At 40.4% G+C, this 27,745-nt stretch overlaps 1 protein-coding gene across 14 annotated transcripts in view; it reads right to left on the bottom strand.

Annotated features, from left to right (window-relative positions):
• Positions 1-27,745, bottom strand: part of ALPK2 (alpha kinase 2) — an 84,275-nt gene that overhangs the window by 45,700 nt on the left and 10,830 nt on the right. For 7 of the 14 annotated variants that reach the window (XR_005815038.1, XR_005815039.1, XR_005815041.1 and 4 more), the window contains exons 3-11: positions 24,991-26,682; positions 20,346-23,235; positions 17,634-17,781; positions 16,038-16,165; positions 15,917-15,952; positions 11,006-11,280; positions 10,794-10,882; positions 6,477-6,694; positions 2,748-2,796 (exon numbers count right to left, since the gene is read on the bottom strand). Coding sequence is in view for 9 of the 14 variants with exons in the window: in XM_040539945.1 (XP_040395879.1) it covers positions 2,748-2,796; positions 6,477-6,694; positions 10,794-10,882; positions 11,006-11,280; positions 15,917-15,952; positions 16,038-16,165; positions 17,634-17,781; positions 20,346-23,235; positions 24,991-26,412 (5,255 nt within the window). In the remaining 5 variants the exon portion in view is untranslated. Of the gene's footprint in view, positions 1-2,747; positions 2,797-6,476; positions 6,695-10,793; positions 10,883-11,005; positions 11,281-12,211; positions 13,176-13,218; positions 14,592-15,916; positions 15,953-16,037; positions 16,166-17,633; positions 17,782-20,345; positions 23,236-24,990; positions 26,683-27,745 lie in introns of those variants that run through there. The other 7 variants (XM_040539946.1, XR_005815042.1, XM_040539951.1 and 4 more) reach the window with 7 other exon arrangements.

The following is a 27,745-nucleotide window of genomic DNA, read 5'->3' as shown; positions in this document are numbered from 1 at the left end:
GACTATGTATGTTCTCCCCAACACATAAGATAAAATCTCTCACTAGCATGATTGTACACTACCAAAGGTAGCAATAACCTGTACTACAGATGAATTCTCTGTACTTGTTTTTTCCATCCAGGTTCATTGAATTAAAAATCAAACGGCAGATTATTAATGCAGCGGTGTTTTTTGTGGGAAAGGAGCATGAAAGAAAGATACAGAACCAGAAATTATTTTTTGTCTTGTAGCAATATCATTAGCTATATGTCAAACAAAGCAATAATCAATATTTTTAAGAGGTTGTACATGAAGGGAATTCCCTTGTATATGACTGAGATGATCCTTACTACAGCTTGCATTGTATATTTGTTTTCTCACTTCACCTTCCTCTTCCTTAATCCAATACGTGTTTTTATATGAGTAATTGCCCATAGTGAACTGGATGACATCAACTGAAGCCTTTCTATAAATCTCCTGATTCCAGAGAACAGTGTTGCCCTAATAAAATTTTTATGACTTTGTTTTACAACAGGATGATGCAATTTCATTTCAAATGATATTTCAACTGACTTCACTTTGGATCTACAGCTAAAAGAGTAAACCAATGTAAGTTTTGAAGGGATGACAGCCTGCAAATGTTAAGGATTTTCCCAGTATATTCTGTGGTCAAATTTTTAATCTAAAAGATGTTGTGAGGGATTTTCTTCCATACCATGCGTGTATAGACAAGTTCCGTTTCAGTATAAGGACTGAGTACATGTGATCGAATCTGTTTTCTTCTATCAGTTTCTCAAGAAAGAATAAGAATTTAAAGCACCTGTCACACGCATTTACCCAGAAAGCTGTGTAGGATGCCAGGAAACAGAATGGTGACAATAAAACACAGCCAAGTGTGTGTGTGTTGGGGGAAGAATAACATATAGTCATTGGAGAAAGAATGTGCTTACAGAAAACCATACTGGAAGGAGTACCTTTTCCTGGTGAAAAATTCTGTAGCCATTATGACTAAAGGGTTGAATCACTGCATGTTCCAGGATAACTTCGAACTGATAACACAAAGTACATCACTACAGTATGCGTTAAATCTCTGGATCTCACTGCAACATGATACTATTGGGGAAAACAAGATAGCATATTTAAGGTAAGAGGTAAGCCTCTGAATAAAAAAATATTAACCAGAGTGCTTTTCATACTCTTTATCTTTGTTTCTCCCAAGAGGGAGATCTGGGAAACAGGCAAACCTGTGGGGTCACGGTGCTCTTGTTGCAATACAAGAGATGGGATAGATGGTGGTGACCATCCCTCCCCACAGTGGTAAATGCTGCATCTAGATTCTTCCCTCTGTACAGGAAAGAGCTGCCACTGGCCAGCATTTCAGGCAATAGTACAGATAAAGTAGGCTACAGTAGGACCATGGCTATTTTGCTGCCCCCTGTCCCCACAACCCCTTTCCCTTTCCAGCAGACAGCTGATTCGGATGGCTGCCTTCACTGCCTATTTCTGTCAGTGGCTCTGTTTATCTGTGATATGATCAGAAGCTTTAATTAACAGAAATTTAAGAGAAGTGAAAGAAAGTTAGAACATTAATGGCCTACATCTTTACACCTATGCTTAAATCTTCCCAAAAGATCTGAAGCTATTACAAAACTACTAGGAAATGGACCTCCTTAAGTATTACGAAAAGATCTTTTGTTATAGCTCAGAATTATTGCCTTTGAGAGAGAAGGGCAAGACATCCCAGAAAATCTCTTAACACACTTCCTCTTTATATCAGATAAGCGGTCTATACAAAGCTGAATAGACATCTTCCTTCCACCCATGCATCTGACAAGAACACAAGCTCAAGAAAAGTTAATGGTCACTGCCTACTATGGACTCGATAATCCTTTTGGGTCCCTTGCAGCTCAGGATATTCTGTTCTGCTTTGCTATAGGCAGAAAAACTAACTCAGAGAGTTCTAAGTTGAAAACAGAGCCTCTGTAAAAGCTTGTTTTGGAAATACATATTCTAAAGCATTGGCACTTTTGCTAGCCGCAAGAGGGATTTTAGCTTTGTTCCCTCATGTAGTCCCTGCACCATCCCTTTAATTTCCTTGCAAAAAGGGCAACTCCTCTAGATCCCACAGTGGCAGATTTTCTCTCTTCTTCCAGTGGAACAGAGAACTGGGAAAAGGGTCACCTGAGCTACTGGCAGCAGGATCTAGTAGTAGGGCTAGGTATGTATAAGCACTTGTATTTGCACTGGCTGGGGCAGGTGCTAGAGAGTGCAAGCTCGGCTCGAGCTCTGGCTCCAACAGCATGCTGGAATCAGAAACATTTCCTCTGTGGTCAGAAGCTCTGGACAGCACAAACAACAACAGGTCTTTCACCGTACCCCAGGCTGGAGCCAGTATTGGCCCTGCTTTTTCAGCCCTACCTTCCTCCAGCTGACATACTAAGTAGCCTGTTTGTAAGTCACCTGAGACCTTGATTTCATTCTTGAGAAACCCCGCAAATAAGCCTATTTTAAGAGGCATAAAGCAAAAGCAAAGCCCAATCTACAATGTAGATCCATCCCTTTAAACAAAACAAATGTGTTTCCCTTATAGAAGGGTTCCTGTAAACATAAACAAAAAGAGGAGTTTAAAAGAATCTGATGCGTATTGCTTTCTTCCAAAGTCAAAGCAAGAATAAATTTCCAATGGACCCTCCCGCAAAATATTTACACCGTGAGGAGTTGGATGCATAAAGCAAAACCACGCTGTAGAGAAGCAATTTTTCACTCACCCTTTGGCCAGTGTTGCTATGCCAACATCAGTTAACTTCATTCCTACACCTACAAGACATCAAGGAAACAGAGTTTGTGTTACATTAGAATTTCTGCAATATTTTCAAATTCAAAAAAGCCATATATAGAAGCTTTAAGTATTATTTCCTGATTTTTTTTTTTTTCATTTTAACTGTTTGTCACCATTTTTTGAACATTTTAAAGTACCCCAATTAGAACCAGGATGTTTGTGCTCTGTATCACTAGGAATTCCTAGAAGTCAAACTCATTACAGTAATTTACAGATAGCAAAGTGACAAAGAGAGCATAACTTATTTCCTGTCTGGATAGTCACTGGCGGGGGGGGATACACTTTCATGACTGCATTTTAAGGAAGATTTAAAATCTTCACTTAAGCACCTGCCATGAGATGCCTCTATTTATTTACGGGTTTATGTTTTTGGTGCTTTGCAAACTTGCACCACAATGTTTATCAGTAAGAATTTCACATTTGCTTTGCTAATCAACCTGGTCAGTCAACCTTGTTTTTACTTTTTGGATGAGAAAGCCCAAATCCCTTTCTACTTCAGTGTTTCCTAATTTTTTTTTTCATCCTGTCCTTTTGTTTACTTCTTTATAGGCAAAAAACAGTTCTGTAGTATGTATTTTGTCTGTACAGGAAAACAATGGTCTCAAGACCATTTTCCTTGGAGAACACTCTCACAAATCTCAACTCGTATGCCTGAAAAATGCAGCCAAATATTCAAATGACAGGATGACCATAGAGGAAGGTTGTTTCTCTTCAGCAGCAGCAGGTATGTTGTCCTTTTGTGGCAACAATCATTGTACAGGTTCAGATACCATTTCTGTCATTTTCCTTCCCTCAGGCTAGGATGTTGATTTTTCTTCTCCCTTTTAATTATTTCAGGGGCCTCGTTTAGATATTGCTGATTCCTACTTTCTCATGTTAAACAATATGGGTAGTTTTTTAAGATTCCATATTTCTTTAGCCAGCATCTGCCTTTCTCTGTTTCAAATATACATATGCATATTGTGTTGGATACAGGCCCAGCATATGAGCAGGGAGGGGGAGTCACACCAAGAGGAGCATAAGGGCTGCATTTAGTGTATGTGAGGAGTGCACTTCGTCACCATTCTTTTTTGGAAGGAATCTGCTTTTTCAAACCCAGCCAGGACCCAAATGTGGAGCAGTTGATACGTATTTAAATATAACAAAAAGTGAACGAGTAGGATGTTATTAAAAACTGAAATCTTTAAACCACAAGGCATTTCATTAACGTCTGGGAGGTGAGATAATAAGCCAGATGACTTAAATTGAGTGTTCTGATTTACTGAGAAGACATGTGGAAGGACAACTCTCCCATTAAGAGTGTAAGATTTATTTTTCCCTTTTCCAAACTATTTTCTTACAACAATATAAGCTGGGTAAAAATTCCCTTTCTCTGCTGACTAGATAAATGTCATACTACTGCATAGGCCAATACATGTTTGCTGCTGCTACCACAGTAGGGAATTCATGCATTTCTTTCTGTTCCCTAGGGTAGCGCACACACATAAATAAAGTGCACTCAAAACAGGCTAGAAAAGTAAATATTCTTTCTCTCTCTCATATTTTTCACTCTGACCTGCATGAGATTCTTTATAAAAAGAGCACATGCTATTTCAACTGTCTGAAAAATCTACACTTGTATTACTTCTCTGTTTACTTTGCCAAAGGCACTTGCAAAGAGTAAGTCTCAGTGCCTAAATGATACTGAAAAAGACTTCAGTGAAAATACATCTGATGTCCCCATTTAATAATTTGTCTGCCTCCTCTGGCACTATAGTAGCTTAAACTGCAATTTGAAGAATTATAAAAAGTTTTGCATAGCAGTTTGTTTTTAATCTTGAGGGATGGTTTTCATGAAACTAATCTTGTAGAGTTATTGTTATATAGTTGTATTGCTGTGATGCCTCTGAGTCCACACACAGCCCTATATCTTTACCGTGACAGCCATCACATAAACATTCACTGAAAATTCCAGTTATGAGACATTCTTGTTTGCATAACAGATTCAGATTGAGCATTGCTCCCAACTTCTTGCTGCTAAATGGCTCAAACAGTAACATGCTGATGGAGAGAGAATCAGAGTGGCACACTACTTCTTCAATAAGGCACAAACAAGGATGACAAGGGCTGTGGGAAGTTATGGCACTTCAAACTTTTTCATCACGGAATCACAGAATGGTTGAGGTTAGAAGGGACCTCTGAAGATCATCTAGTCCAACCTCCCTGCCAAGCAGGATCACCTAGAGCACTTTGCGCAGGATGGCATCCAGGCAGGTTTTGAATATCCCCAGAGAAGGAGACTCCACAACCTCTCTGGGCAGCCTGTTCCAGTGCTCTGTCACCCTCATTTTCTTCATAATCCCTTCCTGCAGTCAGGAGGGACTAAATGCATCTTAGATGTAGCCCTTACATTTAAGTGGGTCCTTCCTGTTGTTCACAGGAATTACACAGCTGAAATGTGATGAGTCCCATAGGATTTTGTCCATAAGAAGGTGGAAAGGAATGTGAAAGAGGGAAGCACAGCTGGTGAAGGAAGAGGTAGAGCCCCAGAGGCTGGGAAGATCTCCAAAAAAAAAAAAAAAGGAAAAAAAAAGAGAGTGCTAAAATCATTAAAATTGCACCACAGAAACTGGTTAATCTTACCAAAAACAAAGTAGATGAAATGCATTAAACTATTATAGGTAAAATTCACCTTCTTGCAGAGGATAAATGCCAGTCTGATGCATGACTTAAGTCTTATTTAGATACATTATGAATACAACAGCCTCGATAGTATTTTACTGTGCGATCGCTGTAAATTTTGGCAATGTTCAACAAGAGTCAGGTTGTATCTCTTTTTCTCATGCTGCTAGAGAACATACTTAGGATTTTCATGCTCCAAACATTCACTTCCTTTTCACTTTTGGTATGCTACTGTTTCTGCAAAAGCTTATAACAATGCCTATAGATAAAAGCACTCCAGTTCACACACAAGACATCTATTGCACAGCACATGCTGTTCCCAGATCGGGTTGTGATGTACGTTAACAATTTAGCCCTATGCTGCGGACTGCTCTCTAGTGCACTTGGAAGGCTCCCGAATTCCTGGTAAGATCATCCAAGAAGGCCAAACCAAAAGGTTGAGAGAGACAAACTCCTGGAGCTCCCGGGGTGAGGGGTGAATAATATATCATCTGTGGGATTAACAAGGCATGGGATTTAAGAGTACTGGACATCTATTGATGGGAGAGAGTGAGAGAGGCATACACAGCTCCATGAAACATGATCCAGAGTTGCCAAACTAACAGTCTCAAGCCATAAATACACTCTGGGTAGCAGAAAGCAGATTTGTCAGATTGGACACAAGATGAACCACACGAACACAGGAATACTGCTTCTGCATACAGCCTGCGTAAGGCAACCCTGTAGTGTAGTCTAAAATCTCCCAAGCAAAACCAGTTTGCAGTATGCACACCTATGTGCAAAGATGCCCTAACCATATTATCAGTTGTGGTCCAGGGTACTGTCCCCAACTGGAGACTGCCCATTACAAGGATATAGGAGGAGCACATTCAGCATTGTCAATAGGCCACAGAATGCCAAGAATAACATTGCTCAGAAGTAAGTCCCTGGAAGCCCTGAAGCTGTGGGGTCTGACAATGAGTACAGCCATTTTATTGTTCCCTCTCAGACAACTCACCTTGCAGGTCAGTGACAAGCAAGCTCCCATTGGTTTTCTCATACACCCAGTGCTGGAAGGTGCAGCACTTCTGGCCAGCCTCTGAGTCTCTCCTCAGGAAATTGATTTCCTTGCCATCCCTGACAGAGTATTTCACAAATTCCCCAATCAGCTCCTCCTCCACTGTTGCATAGGGGATGTTATTAGCAGGGCGATGAACAAGAAAAATAGGAATGATCCTGAAATGAAAGGGTGAAAAATAATAAAACACACTGAGCTCTGGCAAGGAAAGAGTAAGAAATAGACAAATTATCCAGTGATCTCAGAGAGTAAATGAACAGCAACCAAGTCTAAACCAAACCAGCTGATCTGGATACGATTCAGATTTTCTAGGTAGTTTTAGAGCATAATCACACTGTGCTCTATGTGCTTATTTCTTTGTATTATTTACTCAGAAATAAACTTTTTCAGAAGCATACTTTCTAATGCTGTCCTACTACACACAAAAATCTAAGCTGTACAGAATAAAAGGTGTATCCTCATTTTGGTGTATCATACTTTAGCTGCTCAGTCTGACTGATATATTACTCAGTCTTCCCGAGGTGTTAATTAAGCACCTGCAAAATTGATCCACTCCAGAAAGAGCTTTGCCCAAGTCCTGCATAACTGGAAGATTTCTGACAGGAGATTTCTAAAACCTGACATATTCAAAAATAGCAAATGTTAATGATAATGAAAATAACAGCAACTACTTTACCAAACAGTAAGAAGAAACGAGGAAGGTTCTGGAGAGATCATCAGATTCACAAGGCAAATCAGCACCTCTGGAAATCTAGAATCTTTGGCAAAGTTTGGATTTAGGCCAGAAAACTTCAGCTAGTTCTGTATGAAGTTTTCAGGAAATTGTAAACTTCACAAAATTTGTCTAATTTTACTAACCTAGAAATCAAGCTAGTTTAGCCAGAAAGACAAATCCAAGCCAGGTCCATTTATATCTAAAGATGCACCATACCAAAATATCAAATAAAATGTTGCTTGGAGTTTCAGGGTCTTCCCAGAGAGAAAGACTGAATATAAAGTGAGAAAGACAATAGGCTGGAAGGAAGTATCTGTTTCACTGGCAACATGAACTTCTTGGTTGCCAGAGCTCCTCCTATCTGGAGAAGCAGTGTGGTACCTTACCTCACAGATAGACTACTTCTGCTTGTGCTTACACTGGGATAACTCAGCATTTTCACTAGGCAGCATTCTAATATTACAGTATAAATCTCCAAAACTAAAACCTTAGAAGTATGCAAGAAAGTGTCATCAGTGTATATTAGAGTGGAATTTAATACTGCTTTGAGGTAGTTTTGGAAAGCCATTCAGCTGGAGTTCGTCACAAAACATCACCGTATTTTATCAACTAGCTCACACAAGTTCCTGCCATTATCTCAGAACAGATGGGGGAAATGACTGTGACCAGTTTTACATGAAACAGGTTTCTAGTAGCTTGCTTTCTGAAAGCCAGACTAAAGGAAAAGAAATGGGTCAGGGGTTAATAGAAGTGTTAGCAGAACTCCACTGTGCAAGTATCATAAGTAATCTTAAGACCACAGAATCCCTTTCTCTCTCCCTCCTGTCTCTTTATAAGTGTCTAGCTGCCAGCCCGCTGCTCATTATAGGGCAGTGCTTTCTCTATCCTTTTCCCACTTTTATAGTCAAATGTGCATAGATAGGCTAAGGCTGTAGCTTTAAAGCCAACCCTGGAGAATGCAGATGACTTTTCTCTTGCTCTATTTCCCTTATAAAATGCTCCTTTAAATACAAGTTTGCTCTGACAAGGACAGGCTAGAAGAAAGGAATCACGCCTCGAAATTTTGAAATCAAAAAGCAAGCCAAAACATGTATGTGCACATCATCTCTTTTCTCTCCTAGCTGCTGTCTTCCAGCCAATTGTTTAGAATAAAGCAACCAGATCTAACCTTCTGTGTGCTTGCTATTTATACCAGACTTCTAGTTTTTGTATAGTGCATGCTCTCTCTCTCGTATTAAAATTAGATGTTATATCCCACACCTAGAGAAATCTCTAAAAAAGAAATTTAACCAGGAACAATACATTTCCAGAAAAGAGGCTGACCTGCACAAATATTTTCGCTTAAAGATTTCACTGCCATCTTCATCACTATTTCTAATGCTGAAAAGGTTGCATTTTAAGTAGTGCTGAAATTACTTTTTTTTTGAGAAACCTTTGTGTAGAAGCAGTTACAGCCACAAGGTTTATGCTCAAATGTTATCATATAATTACAAAAATACTCACTGAAAAACCCTAGGAAACACAGTTCTAAGAATATAGCTTCCTTTATAATGCTTACGTAACAGCTTCATTTTTTGCTCTGGTCTGCTTTTTTCCCTCACAAACCCAGTATCATCACACTGACAGTTTTACCTAAGAGCTGCAAAGAAAATAAAACAGCCATGCCAAGCATGCACACTGCACACAAAGTATCCAAACGGAATTGGTCCAGCCTTCCTCTTCCCTTTCGGTGCTGCGTGAAATGGCTGCCACTGTGAATAGCATGGATATAAATTATCCTACTTAGAAAAGATGGGAAAATAAGCTGCAGTATGAAAACTGCACACTATATCTGATTAGCAAAGGCTTAGCTTTTCGCAGTTTGAGTCAGGGCATTAAAATGTTTTATTTAACTGTCTGTGGATAGGATCCTCAAGCCAATTGACTTGATTTTTTTATGGACATTGTTGAGAACACAGCTCTATTTTTTTTTTTCAGTAAATCATTGCAGCTTAGCAGATCTTGTATCATCTAGCCTGCTGTCAAGCATGTAGGTCTTATCCTTGAAACAAGACAGATGGAATGTCAACCATCCACTGCAGTTTCAACTCTACATAGTAGCTTGACACTGTGTTGTGGTTTAGCCCGGCTGGCAGTCAAACACCACACAGCCGTTCGCTCACCCTCCCCCCTCCCTCTCCGGGATGGGGGAGAGAAACGGGAAAGTGAAGCCTGTGAGTTGAGATAAAGACAGTTTATTAAGACAGGGAAAAGAATAACAACAATAATAATAATAATAATAGTATTAATAGTAATAATATGTACGAAATAAGTGATGCACAATGCAATTGCTCACCACCCGTTGACCGATGCCCAGCCTATCCCCGAGCAGCCGGCCACCCCTCCACCCCGGCTAGCCACCCCTATATATTGTTCAGCATGACGTCAGATGGTATGGAATACCCCTTTGGCCAGTTTGGGTCAGCTGTCCTGGGTCTGTCCCCTCCCAGCTTCTGCTGCATCCCTAGCCTGCTCGCTAGCAGGACAGAGAGAGGCTGAAAAGTCCTTGGCTTGGTGTAAGCACTGCTCTACAACAATTAAAACATCAGCATGTTATCAGCGCTCTTCTCATCCTAATCCAAAACATAGCACCCTGCCAGCTACTAGGAGGAAAATTAACTCTGTCCTAACTGAAACCAGGACACACTGGAACAGCAAATCCTTTGAAAAAGTTCTATTGCCAAAGCTGCAAGGTGTCATCTCCCAGCTTCAGGGGCAAAGATGATTCTGTACACATATTTGGGAAATGGAAAACTTCTGATATGAAATAGACCATTCTGCAGGAAAATCTAGAATCAGAGTTGAGCTTTTCTGGCTTAACTAGAAGAGGGTAGATTTAGATCAGATATAAGGAAGAAATTTTTTACTATGAGGGTGGTGAGGCACTGGCACAGTTTGCCCAGAGCGGCTGTGGGTGCCACATCCCCAGAAGTGTTCAAGGCCAGGTTGGATGGGGCTTTGGGCAACTTGATCTAGTGGGAGGTGTCCCTGCCCTCAGCAGGGGTTTTGGAGATAAATGATCTTTAGAGGTCCCTTCCAACCCAGACCATTCTATGACTCCATGACAAGCCTCATTTTACATAGAAAACTTGCCAAACAAGTAACGTCATACCAACTACAGAGTGATCACGATTTCTCTCAAGATTTCATTTTTAATGGAAAGTTGGAAGGTCTGACATTCCCTACTGCTGTTACTAGATGATACTAATAGTATTATATTTTCCACCAGCATGACTAATTTCCTCTAAATTTATAATATAAACAGGCCTTTTACTCCTAGATCTCTGCTACTTACTGTCTCTACTCCTTATTATCTTTTTTCTAAAGGAAAGGGAATCTCTCATACCACCTGGATACACAGTATTATTTACTGAGTCATGACTCCAAACGTTCACAGGACTCCTCTTTCTTCTTTAGAAATCATTCCCAGCAATTGGTGCACAAGTGTGGCACAGGACTGTGTGGCACACATACGCATGTGTGTGTGTATGCATGGTACTCACTCTGGTACTTCTCCAAAGCCTTCCAAAGGTTCGGCTTCAGCTGCATATATCTTCGCATACTCTCTTGCAGTATTTTGGACATAGCATTCCTATATTACAAAGAGATATCCATATGGAATATTATTCAAAACATTTAATAGGTGAGCTGTTTGAATATTTCCAAGACAGCTTTTCCCCACAATTCTTGCTTGCAAAGGACTGAGGAACCTTACCTGCAGAGCTAGTTTATAGTTCTTTTGAACTAGATCATCCTTACTCTTGGTCCCATATGTGATAGCATTGTGCACTTTGAGAACGCAGGGATGGCCAGGGCTGAACACTGGTACCAGGCCTTGCATCACTTTACTTCGGAAAGCTTTCCGATGCATGCCTTCACCAAAGTGAAATTCTTCTGTAGCTATTATTCCATGCAGGTTTCCACCAAAATAACTGTCACTGATGAAATCTTCTCTGAACATGAGCTGCATGAATTCAATTTCTTCCACACCTAAAACACAATGCCACTTTGTTCTACACATCTTTCTGCAGTCACAGGGAAAGGGGTGGACATGGGAGGATGAATGCATCTCTCCATAGAGGATTAAAGAGTAGGCTGTATGGAAGCAGAATGCATGTCCTCACTTGTGCTAACATGAAGCTGGGACATCGCTCCTCTAAACATAGTTTGTTGCCTCTATTGTCTAAAGCTAGCACGGAGAAAGGGGGTAGCTTAGTTTCATAAGGCGAGAATACAGAAAGTAGCACAAAAATTAGAGGAAAATATCACAAGTATTTAAAAACTATAAGGGTAGTTGTAAACTGGAGCTTCAGATGAATGTGAAGTAAGTCAAGCTGGCTGAGAACTAAAGAGACATTGAGAGAATACTGAAATCCTTCCAACTCTGCTTTTTTGGGAAGACAGAGACCGTAATAAAGTTAATGTGCAGCAGTGTATGTAGACATGAATTTAAAACTAGAACACAGTTCTGTGCCCACTGTGTTCCAAGCACATTCTTCTGAAGCTAGCCTTCCTTTTCTTTTCAGGAAAGCCAGAGAAAAAAAAAAAAAAAAAGGCTTTTGCTAATACAGCCAGAGCTTGTCTTAACTTTCAGCTTGGAACCTTTTCAGGGAGAGATTCTGTCAACCTGTTCGTACAGGCATTCAGCTGAAAGAGGTCTCAGACATTCTCTGGTATGACCATAACGAAAACTTGCCTCTCCTAGTACCAACCACATTCTCTACAGAAGCTCCAGTGCTGAACACTAGCATGCTGAACTATTTATTTCTCTACAATCTGGCACACCAAGCACCAAATTAAAAACAAGTTCATTAGCAAAGGCAGAAGAAAACAAGATTTTTATTTCTTACATGATTTTGAATAAGATTTCTATTCTTTCTATTTCTAAAATTTCTACAGATGACCACGTCAATGTCGTTCAGAGAGTAATTGATTTGAGTGATCTTTGTATTTGAGTGATCTTTATATTCAAGAGAAATTGGTACAATAATACTTGTTTTATTCCTAACCATGGACTTCAATAGTACCACAGAGAACATAAACCAGAAAGCTCCTTAACTCCACCTACAATTCTCTGTTGATCAGAAGTTATACAGTACTGCTATGTGAGAACACCTTTCTTTATTTTAACAAGGAACTAGATGTTTAATTTTATTCTTCAAGAAAAAGAATCAATTGGCTGAATGAACAACCTGACTCATACAGTGTGTTCAGGTATTGGTTCAAATAAACCAATTTGCAATGCACTGTCTATCTTTAGCTGCAGCACAGCAAGACATATGCCAAGTGTGATTAAACACAAGATAACATATGGGTAAAGCATTCCAAATCTTAATGCCTGTCTGTCTCTTGGAGTAAAGTTACACAGCAGGTGACTTGCAAAGACCATGTGTTCAAACACAACTAGCAAGTTTTTTCTGCCAAAGCAGCTTTCTTTGCACTGTGTCTATGTCTCTGTGTACTGTGATGCAATGCTGTTTCACCGTTTGCTGCGTGCGAAGTGCTAGTGCATCAAATTAGTGGGAAGTTACACAGTCAGTCAAGTTCAAATCAGTAGTCTGTCATGGTGTGCACTCCACCCCCCTGTACAAACCATTCTACCCTACATGAAGGTATTTCACCAATGAATCTCCCACGAATTCAAGCAGATTTTTATCTTTGATGATATAGCAGAGTTGACTACAAAAAGGAAAAAAATAAGTAGCAAAAACACAGTGTTGATTCGACAGCTTGAGGGATTCCCACAGTTTCTGACAGAGTAACTGTCAAAACGTCTCTCGTAGTCTGTAGGCCAGTGAAATCTTTGAGGTGTTCTGGTCACTGCCTTTCAGCTTGAAATCTAAAAGGGGTGAGGTACTACAGCTGAAGCCCAGAGCTCAGCTTCTCTGTGATTTAAAGAAACTAAAAATCCAATCACAGGTCTGAATTTTGAGTATTCCTCAGTTTTCTAATGAACTTTCACCTGGATAGTATGAGGCACAGACTTTCCAATTTGCACAGTGCGTGCCCTGTACCTTCATAAATGCCCTTAATCCTCAAGAGAATTCAAGCCTGAGTTGTAACTAGCTGCATTCACACCATTCCCCAGAACAATCAGTATGGGTGGAAATCAAACTGTATGGCCTCTCTCAACCTGTACTAGAATTTATATTGTGATGAATTTGTTGTGTGATTTGGAAATCACTAAGGCATTATATCAGGACATGAATATCTCAAACAAACAAAATATTCCTTAAATTGTTTGTCTCCCCTGAAACAAGAATTTTGTGTAAGCATAATGCACCTCACGTAGACAGAGAAAAAGGCCTGTGTGTTCAGAGCTAGCTGAAAATGCAGCAGCTGCTGAAATGCTGCATCCAACTGTGTGTTGAGCACACAGTGATAAATGCAAGGTATTAAATGTGCAGTGCCAGCTGTTGTGAATGCATGGACTTCATTGCAAGGCCATGGGACTGTCTGAAAAACTGTATTGCAAAACTGTTTCTGCTAGCCCTTGAGCTGCCAGTGTCACATTCAACAGCACCTGTAGTTGACACTTCTGAGGAATAACCAAGGGAAACGGAAAGAGCCGCAACTGCTACATTAGTAACAAAAGGCAGAAAAAGTAAATTGAAGGTGTATTACTGAATGGGATGGGTAATTCAGAGACATAAACACAGCTGGAATTCTCAGCGAGGTCTCTCAGAGCTCTCTGCTTAGTGAAAGCGTTCAAGGAAGAGAACCAGCACCAGTGTGTGAGGATCACGTCAGGGATTAGACCAGGCAGGCTGCATACATGTGTTGACGGAACGGGCTGATGTCCATTCAAGACCACCCCCTGAATATTTGAAAAGTCATGGATGTCAGGAGAGGTCCCTAATGAGGAAAGCAAGCATTGCACTCATCCTCAAAAAAGGCCAAAAGAACAATGTAGAGAACTACACGCTGGTCGGCCTCCCTTCAGTCCCTGGAAAAAACACAGAGTGAATCGTCTTGGAATATATTTATGAACCATGAAGGAGAAGGAGGAAGATAAGGGTTAAATCCTGCCAGACCAACCATCAGGCAGTCATTCCCTTCTGTTATAAAATGACTGGATCTGTTGAGACGTGAAGAGGAGTGGCTGTCATTTAACTTGACGTTAGCAAGGCTTTTGAAGCTGTCTCACAATATTCTTGTATCCAGTTTAGACAAGTGAATAAGTATATGAGTTGAAAACTGGTGAGATCATCAGGCTCAGGAAGCAGTGGTTAATGTAACAAGCGGAGTACCACAGGGGTCGGATCTTCACCTTGTCCTCTTTTAACATCTTTGCCAATGACCTGGAAGAAGCAATGGAGTGGTTGCTCATAAGAGTTGCAGGTGACATCAAACTGGGGGAACAGACAACATGCTCTAGTGCAGGGCTGTCGCTCAGGGGAACCTGCATAGGCTGGAGGATTGGGCCAACAGGAACCTCATGAAATTCCACTAGGGCAAATGGAAAGTCCTGCACCTGGGAAGGAAAAGCCTCTTGCAACAGCGCAGCCTGGCTGGGGAACAGCTCTGCTGAAAGGGCACTGCTGGGAGTCTTAGGGACACAAATGAACATGAGCCACCAGCGCACCCTGGCAGCAAAGGCCAATTGCACCAGAGCTGTGTCAACAGTAAGACAGCCAGCAGATCAAGAGAAGTGATTATCCTCTTCTACTCAGCCCTCATTAGACCATATCTGGAACACCGCATCTAGTTTGGGGCCCCCAGTACAGTAAAGACATTCAACCAACTGAACCACTTTCAGCGGTGGGCCACCAAGATGATGATGGGCCTGGAGCACCTGGCATGTGAAGAGAGTCTGAGGGAATGCGGCTTGCTCAGCCTGGAAAAGAGAAGGCTCCAGGGAACCTAACAGCAGCTGGTGCATAAAACTACGAAGTTTATCAAGAAGATGGCATGAAGCTCTGCACAATGGTGCACAGTGAGAGGATGACAGACAACTGATGTAAATTGAAACAAGAGATGTTCAGTTTGGATGTAAGAAGAAACTTTTTCACAAGAACAGTCAAGCAGTGGCACAGAGATACCGTGCAGTCTCCATCCCTAGAAGTTTTCAAGATCTTGTTGTATAAAGCCTTAAGCCACTTGGTCTCACCCCATAGTTAACCCTACTTTGAGCACAAGATGACCCCCTGGGGTCCCTTCCAACCTGTATTATGTTATGATCCTATAAATGGACAAGAGATAAAAACAAGAATTATGATTTAGTACAAGTTAGGTGACTCAACTGAAACTGATTGCACTACTACAGTCTAGCCATTTGCTAACCAAACACAGTTCATTGTAACTGTTTATGTATATCTGTTCATTTTCTTATTAAGAGGGTTCAGAAGTGCTCCTTAGAGCTCAGACTACCTTATCTTGGGTCAAATTCACAAAGACAGTGCAGCTTCTTAGTAACTTTCTGATAATGTTAAGCAACTGTAAACCCAGTTTAACTGGGTGGTAAAAAGAAGATTTGAAAACGGTTTGTACCACCAAATCAGAAGGTACACACCTTGGGTGAAAATACTGCTAATTATTTTGGTTATATTTTTCCATCTTTTGTTCTATTTGAAAATAAGAAGAAACAAAGATTTAAGCACACAATTAACCAGACGTGCGTACTTACCTTCAAAATTCTGAAAACTTGAAAGATGTTCCAAGACTACAAAGAAACAAAGAGATTTTCAAAAAGTATGAATGGAAACTACCATTGTCATTATTAATTAAAGTTATAAACTAGGATTTACCTTCAGAAGTCAGATTAAATTCCGCAGTTACCTTTCCATATATATTATTCAAGCAGCAATAATACATTCCTTGGTCTTTGTTACTGGCTTTAGCTATCGCCAAAGAGACAGGAGAGTCATCCTGGGCACTGGAACAGAATATGTTAATTTTCCACATTAATACCTCTAAAAGATATTTCCATGTATCTGTCCCTGGAATTTCTGCCTGTCACTGCCAAGACTGATTCAAATATGTTGCAAGTAGATAAAATATTTCATTTCACCCCATTTAGAACCATTCATCCTATTAAGTGTTTCACAATAGCTGATCCTACTATATTCTGAGAGAAAAATACTTCAGCTTAGTCCAGATAAAAAGAATTGAATCACACCAAAAGGCATTCTAATATTCCCATTCATGCCATGGCAAATACATAAGGTATGATGGTAAGATAGGGTATATCTCCAAGAAGATATAACTGGTGTCTTCTTGTTGATACTTAAAATATTTGGAAAAACTCTGCATGGGTATATCTGGAAACACTTAGCAACGGCATGTTATCCCATGAAGTGAAAATTCAAATATTTTGTTACCACGTACTTTACTTATCACTACAAAACCAATTCATTTGTTATCAATGTACTGTTTCTTTGTTGAAACACTGCAACATTACTTAGCAGATAATATTATGTAATAATAAAACAATTGATATGGTAATATCCATTACCAATATGGTAATACAATAATCAGAATCAGTGTAGTTAAAACAAGAATCCGAATAATATGAGTAGTCTAACCAATTCATTCAATGTTTCCTCTCAAAATAGCATCTTGGCAGATGCCTTCCTATAAATATTTTTGATTTTTGCAAAATCATGCCTTCTGATGGAAACATCTTTTTTTCTTTGTTTTGGATAATGTTAAAATTTGTTTATAGTGCTTCAAAAATTAAGTTAAGAGCTATTTTGTAAGAAGGTTATTACTGTAATGGAAGAAAATAACTTGTTCCATAAAAATGTTGTTTTAGGAGAAGCTGGACAAGATCCTGATAAATGCCTTAGGAAGCTTTTGTTTTCCAGCCTTCTCATTGCCCTGCCTCTAGTCACTCAGAGTCAGGTTAACTGGCTGGGCAGAGGGAAGAGATCATTTTTCCTTAAATGCAACTCTATTTTTTAGTCCAACCGGCTTCAAGCTCCATTTGATACGGAATATAAAGTTCAAAGGAGTGATCACACCAAGCTCTACATTGCACGTTAGTTGTTTCAGCAATTCACTACCACCACACAAGGACAGACAGCCTGCCACATATTAACCAGGCGTGTTTATATCATTTGGCCTGGGTGTTGAGGTTGAAACTTCAGATGATCTTTTACTGTACTTGAAAGTTGGATGAGACTGGTTATGAATGGGCTGAGAGGAATTGCAGGTGACGGAACGCAAACTGTAACAAATACTAATGCTCTGTGTGAAAAAATAGTTCTTAATTCTCCTATTTTAACTTATTTTTTGCACCTATCATACTAATATTGTTACACTAAAGAGTGAATCACTGGCACATTTAGTATTTTCTCAACAGCTATTCAGAAACTAGCAGCCCATCAGAAACATTCACTCACTTTCTCTGCAGTCGAGCTAGTAACTTGGAGTCTTTAGTCCATGTAATGGTAGAGTCCCCATGAATGTCTCCAAACTGGCAGCACAGCTTAACATTTCCAGAGCAGTCAGGGAACAACTCTGCTTGGATTCTCTTCAGCAGCTTGGGAGCTTGAAACAGAAGAGCCACAGTTTAGGATTAGAAGATAATTACAATGTTTTGGCAGTTTAAAGGAATCCCAGAACATTTTGCAGATATTGTTCATATGAATCTGACATTACTGATAAATAATTACATTTTTTTTTCTGATGCAGAAACCAATGTTTTACAATATGGAGGTTTTAGAAGACTGATTCAATGCCCTGCCCAGTCAATGGAAATGTTTTCAATGCAAAGACATTCTGAATTTATGGAATAGGACCAAAGGGAATTTCTAGTCTGAAAATACATCAGAATAACATCATTTCTTACTACGACCACATGCTCTCTGACTGAAGAATCAGCTGGCTTTGATGCTAAAAAAGAGACACCAAAAGGGTACTGCATACCATAACGTTACATGATCAGAGTTCATATTAACTGAATCCTGGTAAGCGGTGCATTTTTTTTAGCTAATCACAGCCTTTGAGAGAAATGACTCCAAGTCCTGGGAGATGCTCAGGCTCTGAGGTGTTCTTGGAGCACACCTAATGCACACTGCCAGGATCAGGTGTTTCGCAAGATGCAGCGATGGCTTCCTTTCCTTTAAAACACAGCTGGAAGGAGGAACCCACACTCTGGTTAAATACTTGCTCTAGCAATGACATGGCATTTGGTAACTGCAGTGGCCTTTACTTCCCTCTTCAAAGAATTAATTTCCTGCTTCTAAAGCAAGTCCCTACTTTTCCAGCCCCAGGACACGGTTCTTTTACTAAACATTGCTGTGCAGAGAAAATCGAAGAATTATTCAGGTTCCAGAAATAGAGCACCCTGCCCAGTCCAGGAAGGTCCCAATAACCTGGCTCTCTGCTAAAGCTGTTTGCTGGCTCGCTCCAGTCTCTTCTGAGTGAGCTGGCATGACACATATCCTCCCTGGTCCCATGCCAGCGGTCTAACTTTCCCCACCTAATGCCTAAGGAATGCTAAATCCGACCCAAAGGGTCAGGCACCTGGAATTCGTTGCTATGTTTGACTTGCAGCCACGTAAGTCCTTAGGCCTAAGAATCCTGCTGAATCAGGGCTGAAACAGCACCGAGTATGCGACAGTACTGGAAATAGAACTAAAGGCTCCAGTTTTCCTGCCCCAGCCACAAAGCCCTTCCTCCTGGAGGTGAAAAAATACACAGGAGCACACTCCGAGTGTATACCGGACTAACCACGGCAACCTCCCCATAATGCTGGGGGAGGTCCGTGCAAACTCTCTAAAATACAAACATACATTCCCTTCAGTCTAGAATGCAGCAGAGTAGAAGCAGGAGAACAAAAATCAGCCTGAACATGGACAACATTTTTCAGGTTTAGGCTCAGATACATGGAAAAGGTCCGTCTTTTCTTGGTAGTTGCAGTTTGCTTGTTCCACTTTGAAGGAATGTGTCTCTCCTTCTCCCACACATTTGGTTCTCTGGTAATTTCCAATTTAGCTCTGCTCTCAGTTATCATTGGTGGACCTGTAGGTGCATAGCAGACCTCGCTATAGCAAATTCTCACTGTGTCCAGTTCTTTTTCTTGCTCAGTATAGCTCGTCTCCCATTATTCCCTTTCACAGTCATTTCTTGTAGACAAACATGCTTGCAAAGGACACATTTTTGAATAAAGTTGGTTTTTTTTTCTATGTGATTGGAAAACTGAGCTCTGACCAGTCTTCACTGTAATTAGAATCTCTGAAGAGCTTCAGAGCTGTTTAGCCTACCTTTAGTCACTATTCAGTCTTGCTCTTATCTTCAAAATTATTTCATGATGTGAACATAAAAGACAATGTCAGAAGGTGAACATAAGACCTTGGCTCTTGCAAAGTATCCATAGAAACCACGAACACCTCATCTGTCGAGCTGTTACGCTGCTACTACTCCTGTCTGCATTTTATCCGTTAGCGATCTCCTGGAGACTCTGACAAGCAACCCAATTCTCATCTGAATTATATGCTTCTTATGTCAGTTTAATAATGCTAATTTCATCAGCGTCATTTCTGACCAATAGTGGTGAAAAGGCATACAGAACCAGCCATCAGTCATCAGGCAGGACTGCAAAACATTATGTTTATCAGTGGCACCCTACAAGTAACAATAATACTTTGCTAGCAATAAAACCATTTGGTAACCAAGAGAGAGTAATTGCATTTGGGAGCCGCAGTGTGGGAGCATTACTGGGAACACCGCCCTGCAGGAACAAAATGACGTTCTAGGACTGGGCTTGCAGCTGCTGTGTTGTGTGCAGTTAGGTGCGACTATCCTGCTACACAGCCCTGAAAACTGACGCGAAGAGACAAATAAAAAGTAGGCTTTTCAAAAAGGATAAAAAAATAATAAATATATTTGTCAGCAGGGAAAAGGATGCTAGGGAGGTATCAGCTCTGTGGCATGAGGATAGCGGTAGTTATTAAGTTCACAGAACTGTAAATGACATCTGTGAGGGCAGGACACCTTTGACTGCTAAGATTTCAACTGAGGGAGGCTTGCAGTGGGTTTAACGAATTTGAACTTCCTACTGGAGTCAGAAGGATGGGAAAGGACAGAAATGACAATCAGTTTTCTCTTACCTTTGCTATCCTTTTTTGAAATTAGTTTCCTTTGCTCTTTTCTATTTTCTTTAAGAATCACGTTTGCCTCACTTTTAACACAGCTAGGATCCTTGCTGACATCTCCACTCTCCTCCAGTCGGGGTTTCTTTGACAGTGTTGCTGATGGTAATTTCTTCTTTGCTCCAGTAGCTAAATTCTCACTCTTTGCTGTGTGTTTACATTTGATGGGCTCAGACTCAGCAACAGTTGGTGATGTCTGGCAGGACTTTGACCCTTCTTGATTTTCTGGCCTTTCCATGCTGACTGAGAACGGATCATATGTGGTCAATGCTAAGGAGTGTGGCTGCGTCCTGCTGTAGGGCGGCTGCCTTTGAAGAGAGACGTCCCCTGAATCAACTGCTGGCAAGTTAACTAAAGCACTTACTGCAGTCTCTGAAGTCGTGACTTCTTCGTCTTTATTATGCTCAGTAGACTTAATTGAACAATCAACCTCAGCTGGCTTGCTGGAAGTGATCAAGTCAGGAGAGGACAGCTTAGTGATACTATTCCTAATCCGCCTCTGAGCCTTGGAGCTAATTAAAATGTGCAAAGGAGACTTCATTTTAGCAGCATCCAGGTTGTATTCAGTAGTTCTTTGAATCTTTTGTTTATTTCCACACAAGACTGCTTCCTCCTTATTTTCTTCAGGTACCCTATGGATCTGATCCTGCACTGCTTCGCAGAAAGCTTCCAACTTAGTCAATTTTTCATCTCCTTTGATAGCAGTTTGTGTGTATTTTGTTTGTACATGACTTCCTGTGCCAGAACACCCCATTGCTGCTACACTGTTAAGAGAGCCCTCTGACTGGCTTACAGGTATGAATGGTGATGTTTCTCTTACGGTCTGTTGCTGGAGACCCATCTGATTACCGATGTCTCCACAATCTTCCTTTGCTACTGTGCAGTACTCATTCTGAACCTTTCTAGGCAGCGGGGTACTAACTGATCCTGACGTTACGTTCCCAGAGGCATACGTGTGACTTTTCAAAGAATCTGTTTTTAACTCTTCGTCAAACTTAAAAGTGTTGTCAGCAAAAAATAAATGTTGTTCAGACACGTTATGAGGGGAAACTGCAGGCTGACTCTCTGAAACATGCCTAGCTCCAGAGTCACAGGATGTTTCAACCCTTTGTTCATCACCTATGAAAATGTCTCTCTGTTCTTTTCCTGGTTTACTTGGTTCATATTTGGGCACTTTTACAAAAAAATCTGTTAAAAGGGGATTCTCAGAAGAGGGAATGAATATCGCTTCTTGTTTTTCTAATTCTGTCAGTTGGTGTACATTTTGGGGTAGATTCTTACACGTTATGGTTTCAGGAGTCTTAATTAAATTAGGCAATTTCATTGGGTAACTGTATTTCTGTGTATTAGAAACAACTTGAAAATCTTGAGAGTCATAATTTTTTGAAGGATGATAACTGCTACAATTAGTGCCATTTTGTGCATTCAACTCGGAGTGATTTCTTTTTTCTTGTAAATTATCTTCATAACTTCTATGTATGATGTTAACAGAAGAGTGTTTTTCATGTGTAAACTGATGGGCATTTTCAACAGAGGAATTACTGGGGAAAATAACTTTCTCCTCAGGGAAATATGCCATTTTTTTTCTTGCTGGGTAACGGTCTTTAAAATGACAGTCTTTACCAGCATCTTCATCTGTGGTCTCAGTCATAGTCTCATTTATCAAGGATATGTTCCACTCAGTATGAGGTAATTGTCCAGTTGTCCAGTGTGACTTATCTGACATGCAAGCTGGGTTTTCTTTATCGCATGCTAAGTTACTACTCTGAGCATTTTTTAATCTTTGAGAATCTGTATCACATATTTGGAAAGTGTTATCAACGGTAAGCTTTCCTTCCCGAGAAACAGTTGTTTGAACGGCTCCATTATTGACAATTAATGTTTGATTTGGCTTCTGCTCCAAGCACTCCTCTGTATTGAAGATACTGTTCTCTGAAATACAAGTGGATGCCGTTTCTGTTTTATTTCCAGTGCTAGAACTGATACATAAACCATCTGCTTCTGCCACTTGTGTAAGAGAAAAGTTTTCTATGGACGCACTGTTACATGCTTCATCTGTTTTCAGTAGGACATTAGAGACACTGCAGCCTTCTTTCTCTGTTCTTTGTCTAATAGGTGGCTGTGTAATAGGTTCCTGCTGTTCTGTGAAATCTGGGGGTAAAGGATGATCAGAACAGGTCTCTTGCACAGAGTTCGGTTCTGTGACTTTGGTATCTGCCAGCCTTACCTCTAAACTTGTGATTCCCCAGTTTTCAAATGGGATTTGATAGTCTGAGTCATCCTCATGAAGAAGTTTCCAGAGCTTGTCATGCACTGCAGATATATTAGCATCTCCTTTGCACCCAGGTTCTCCAGATTCCAGAACTGACTTGGGATTAGCTTCAAACAGAGATTCATCACATGATACACTGCAGAGAGTATCTCTGTCATTGCCGTCATGCGAATCAAAACCATACCTTTGCCCTCCCTCCTTTGGCTCATCACATAGCTTTGCAGAAGAGAGAACAGCACATAAACTTTCTTGTTTATCAGGAACAGAGTCTGCGTCCCATAAACGAAAAGCTGAAATGTCTTTCTTTGATTTGTTGCCATTACTACTAATATCCTTCCCTTGTTCCCAGAAGACTCGTTGGTGACAACTTTCTCTCTTATCATAAGGAGCACGGTGTTGCGAATAGGTTTGTGAACTTCCATTTTTCGCTTGTAATGGCTTTTCAGTACATTCTGAAGCTGAATGGATGGTTCCTGCATTCTGGCAAGTCATGAGAATGCCTTCCTTTGCTATTTCAGGCTCCATACATTCTCTATCACAATTTTGGATAGAGATTTTAAGACTGGCACCTTGATTCTACAAAAAAAAGAAAAAAAGAGAAATGTGATAGAACTAAAAAATGGGACTGCTGCTTGACACAGGCCTGAACTGTAGTCCTAAATTGAAATGAAAGGGTTTTTTGTTGTTTGGGTTTTTTTGTTGTTGTTGTTTGGTTAGGTTTTTTTAAGTATTTGTCAACATCTGAGGTTTCTAGTTTGTAGCTATCGCCCTACCCTGACAGAAAGAAGAAATCATAGTTCTGTATTTAAACTTGTACAAATTACAAGTCTAGCCTGCCAGACTCGCCTGTTGGATCTGTGGCACATGGTATGAATGTAATACTCAGAACAAGAGTATGCTAACCACTTGACAGAGTTATCCTGTGCCCAAGGACTGTCTAAAACACAGGTTTTGGCTTCTGCTCCTCTCTAGCCCTTTTCTGTACACAGATATTTCTTTCCTACTTAATTTTTAACTAATACAGAGTTTTGGTCATGGATGTTCAAAGAACTAATACCTATTGGCTGCAGGTAGCAGGAGTCTAATCTGAACTCGCCAATCTGAAACCTGGCCACGGCACTTACAGTAACGTAACAGCTGCTCTGTGCTAGTAGGGTTCTGGGATTTAAATGATTGTACCGCAAGTGGAAAAAAATGAAAAAATGCCTCATGCAAACCATGGCAACACACACTGTCAAGAAAATCTCAATAGGTTAATTCCAATAGGGGGCTATCCTCCATCATAAGAACATTAAATGCTGCTAAAATGTGATTGGAATTTTATGTACCATAAAAACAGAGAAACTTATGGATGCTTTTCAGGCAGAAGAAATCAGTGATTTTTCATTGCTTAAGACACCCCAGTGGTCAGATTAAAGTCAATCTATGATTCAGAACTGGGAGAGATTTTTGCTTAAAGAATACAGATGAAGTAGAGCATGTGGAAAAAGCTTGTGCTTATTTGTCATAACTATTTTTCTGTGCACTTGGCTGTGCACTTTAAAATCAGCGAAGTGGGTGATAATAAGATTATTCATGATTTAATACTCATAAATATATATCTTCAGACTTTACTATGTGAAATAAAAAGTATGATCCAATTCTCCTGGTTATGAAAACTGGTGGGGCATCATATCAGTCAGTACATCTGTACTGATTTCCCTGGTCAATTTCCTACCCAACAGCATAAAATATTTAAGGACTTGGAGAGTATCAATTTGGGTTTTTGATTTGTAATTGCTCTTTAAATTTCCACGTAATATCTAAATCTTTCATTGATTTACTTTTAAAAAGAAAAGGTCCATACGCTTCTGTAACATTAATTCTCTGGATTAAATTCTCCCCTTGATAGAATTCAGAGCAAAGTTCTGTTTATTTGTTTTAAATTTCCAGCTCCATAACTGGACACAATTTTGTTCTTTGAGCATGAACTGAAAAGAAAGTAAATCGAAACGTTCTCTGCTCACAACAGGGAAGTGAGAATCCTTCTGAGTTGAAAGAAACATTGCTTTGATAAGACCTGTGCAATAGCCTAAATATCAGATTTCCCTATCCAGCTGTCCAGAGTCCCATTAGTGCCTCTTACTATTATCAGTCTCACTCTATAATTAGAACAGCTTATGGTTTATTTGGGCCTTTTTCAAAACCAGATTTCCTTCCCAGACGTAGCTGTCATTCAGAAGTTCATGAATAGTGTCTTTCAAAGTAATTTAAATTTGCATTATTTTGTGACAAACATGAACAAAATCAGTCAAACCACTCTTTCTGTTAAATGATAAGCATTTTACTTACCCTGGGTGAGACGTTGTCATCTGGCACCTGATTTTGCTCAGACAGGCCCCAAGTCTTTTTCTGTTCCCAACGAGAGTCTTTATCCGCCTCTTCTGTACGACACAAACCAGCCTGCATTTGCAAGCTTTCTGTCTCCTCACAAATTTGTGCTGAAAGGCCTCCTTCCTGACTGGGAAACAAAGCACTGGATTCCCTCACCTCTGCAGCAGCCTGAAAAGATTGCCCTATATTACCGACATACCTGCAGAGCTCTATAGGGTTTAGCAACTTTAAAAGGTTTCTTGTTAGAGTTTCAGTTAAGGTAGAGACAGAATGCCTTGCATTTTCCTCTGATGAATTTCTTCTCCCCTCCTCTAGCAGCAATGAGCTTTCACCCAGCAAGTTCTCGTCTACCTTGTTTTCTGTCATTGTCTCTGAAGCCTGATTTGTCAAAGCAGTACCTATGCCACCTGTGGAGGAGTCCGCCTTTCCATGTACATTATCCATGTTCTGAGGTTTGTTGGTTGAGAAATCTGTCTGGCCAATTCCATTATTTTCTTCTTCAGTTCGGAGACACTCATTTTCAATGACAGCAGATGCGACAGGCACTTTACCCTTCTCTTCGTCTTTCACACTGGTAGTTTTATCTCGGTGTTGTCCAACAGTTAGAGTCATCTCTGTCTGCAAAGTTGACTGGCTGTATGTAGAGGGGTCTCTCCTTACATTTACTCCTTTGAATTTTGAGTGATGACCACAGAAGCCAATGGTAGTATCCATAGGCGTAGTGTTATCTGACACTCGGAACAGACACGGCATTTCACTGAGGAAGTAAGCACACCCATCACAATCCTTACTCAGTTTTAAATCATCTTCATCACCACTTTCTAATAAAAACTGTAATTTTTTTTCCCAGATTTCATTTTCATGTGCTGTCAGCACATCTGAACATTCAAAATACTCTAGGACATGATCAGAAAAATCATCACTTACGCTTGGATAAGCCTCCAAAATGCCGCCAGAATTTTCAGAATCATCTTTTGTAAAATAATTTTGATTTACTATGGGAGTATCTGCCTGCTCACTCAACAGAGCATTCGTGGTTAGAAGTCTACTGAACACAGTCTTTTCACGTGCCTGGACTTCAGCTGGAGGTGGACAAGAAACAGAGTCTTCCACTTTAAGGCAACAATCGTCTGTGTGATCAGTGATTAGATCTGTAGGGTGGGAATGCACCTGTCTGATGCAGTATTTCTCTGCTTCTCCAGCAGTGACACAGACCATACTATTAAAATTAATTAGGTCATCACCATTCTCTGGTACACCCCTAAGGCAGCACATATTTTCCTGTGTTTCGAATACATTTTTTGCATCCATGTTGTCTTCCATGTTAGGCAAGCATCTGTGGGATTTCTCACATGGGAAGGATACTTTTGAGCTTCTCATGCAATGAAACACTGACTTTTGGTGAGTTAAAATTTGTTGAAATTAACATGGGGTCACTCTCTTAAGAGTAACTCTAGTATTGTAAAAAATGTTCCTCATTCTGCTCATTTTACTCTGAAGCTTCCCACTGTCATTTAGGTCAGCAACCGATTCTGAGAAAGTTCCGATTTTTGTGTGAGATTCCCTCTCAACAAGGGTTGAATAGCAGGCCATTCTAGCTGCCAGTTTCCAGATACTGTCCAATGAAGTGCAGCATCTTGCTGTGTGCACCTGCAAATAAAAGAAATCTGAAGTTTAACATGATTTTGAAAATGGGTATACATATTTTCTAACAGATGGTAAACCACCACACAGTTTCAAGCATTTCCAAAAAAGGAAACATAATGATCTAAAAATCAAGATCAAACATTAACAGCAGGAACTATAATCCAGTTATCTATGCAGAACCACTTCGGGAAAGATATTGTAGCTGTCCAAAGTGATTTGTGCTAGGAAGACAAATTCCTAAGCATGCCTGCACGTACACCCAGCAGCAGTACAAAATATGCTTTAGTGCACGTCACTTAAGTGTTTCTAACTGCTAACAGAAATATACAGACCAATGCAAATACTCACATGTGCATGACTCCTACAGCTACCAGGTATTCTGATAGTCACATTGGCATCACAGGGACATAAAAAAAAAAAATCACTCTGGCTGATTCTTCACTACAGAGTATCCCTGCTAATCTAGGAACTTTTCCACAGTCCAGGGATTCCCTCATCAGAGAAAAGCATTCGATCTCACAAAGGATGCCAAACTACACACTCTGAAAAATAACTCATAAAACTGGTATGACATGAAGAACAGCAGGAAAACCTTTCTTGCCAGCCCGCTAATCTGATGACGCTATGTAGAGACACCTCTGTTCATTCTCTCTTTCCTCCCCTGCTTCTCCCATGGGGACCCTTCTCAGTCTCTGTCCTGGCTGTGAGACCTCCTGCGCTGGCTGTGGCCCTTCCTGACGCCCTTTCAAGCGCTCTGAGGTGCCATCTGCTCCATGCAGGGCCACAAGCAGAGCAGCCACTGGACCTGTCAGCACCCAGCTTTGTGTCACAGCTCACTGCTGACACTGATCACAGTCAGTAAGAAAACATGTGGGGAGCTAGATTAGAGCTCGATGGCCAAACAGCGAGGTGTTTGCAAGGCTTGCTTGGAATCTGCCTGCCTCTCATGCAAACAGCACAAAGCAACTGGGTATATTTTCATTTCCTTCATGCACTCCCTGTCACGGACACCTTTTTCACAGGCTTACCTGGGAGGGGAAAGGCTGGACAAGAAAAAGGTTGAAGG

Source organism: Cygnus olor, chromosome Z (assembly GCF_009769625.2).
Source record: "Cygnus olor isolate bCygOlo1 chromosome Z, bCygOlo1.pri.v2, whole genome shotgun sequence".
NCBI classification, from domain to species: domain Eukaryota; kingdom Metazoa; phylum Chordata; class Aves; order Anseriformes; family Anatidae; genus Cygnus; species Cygnus olor.
Note: the sequence above shows the minus strand (reverse complement) of the source record. Positions and strands in the feature narration are given on the sequence as shown.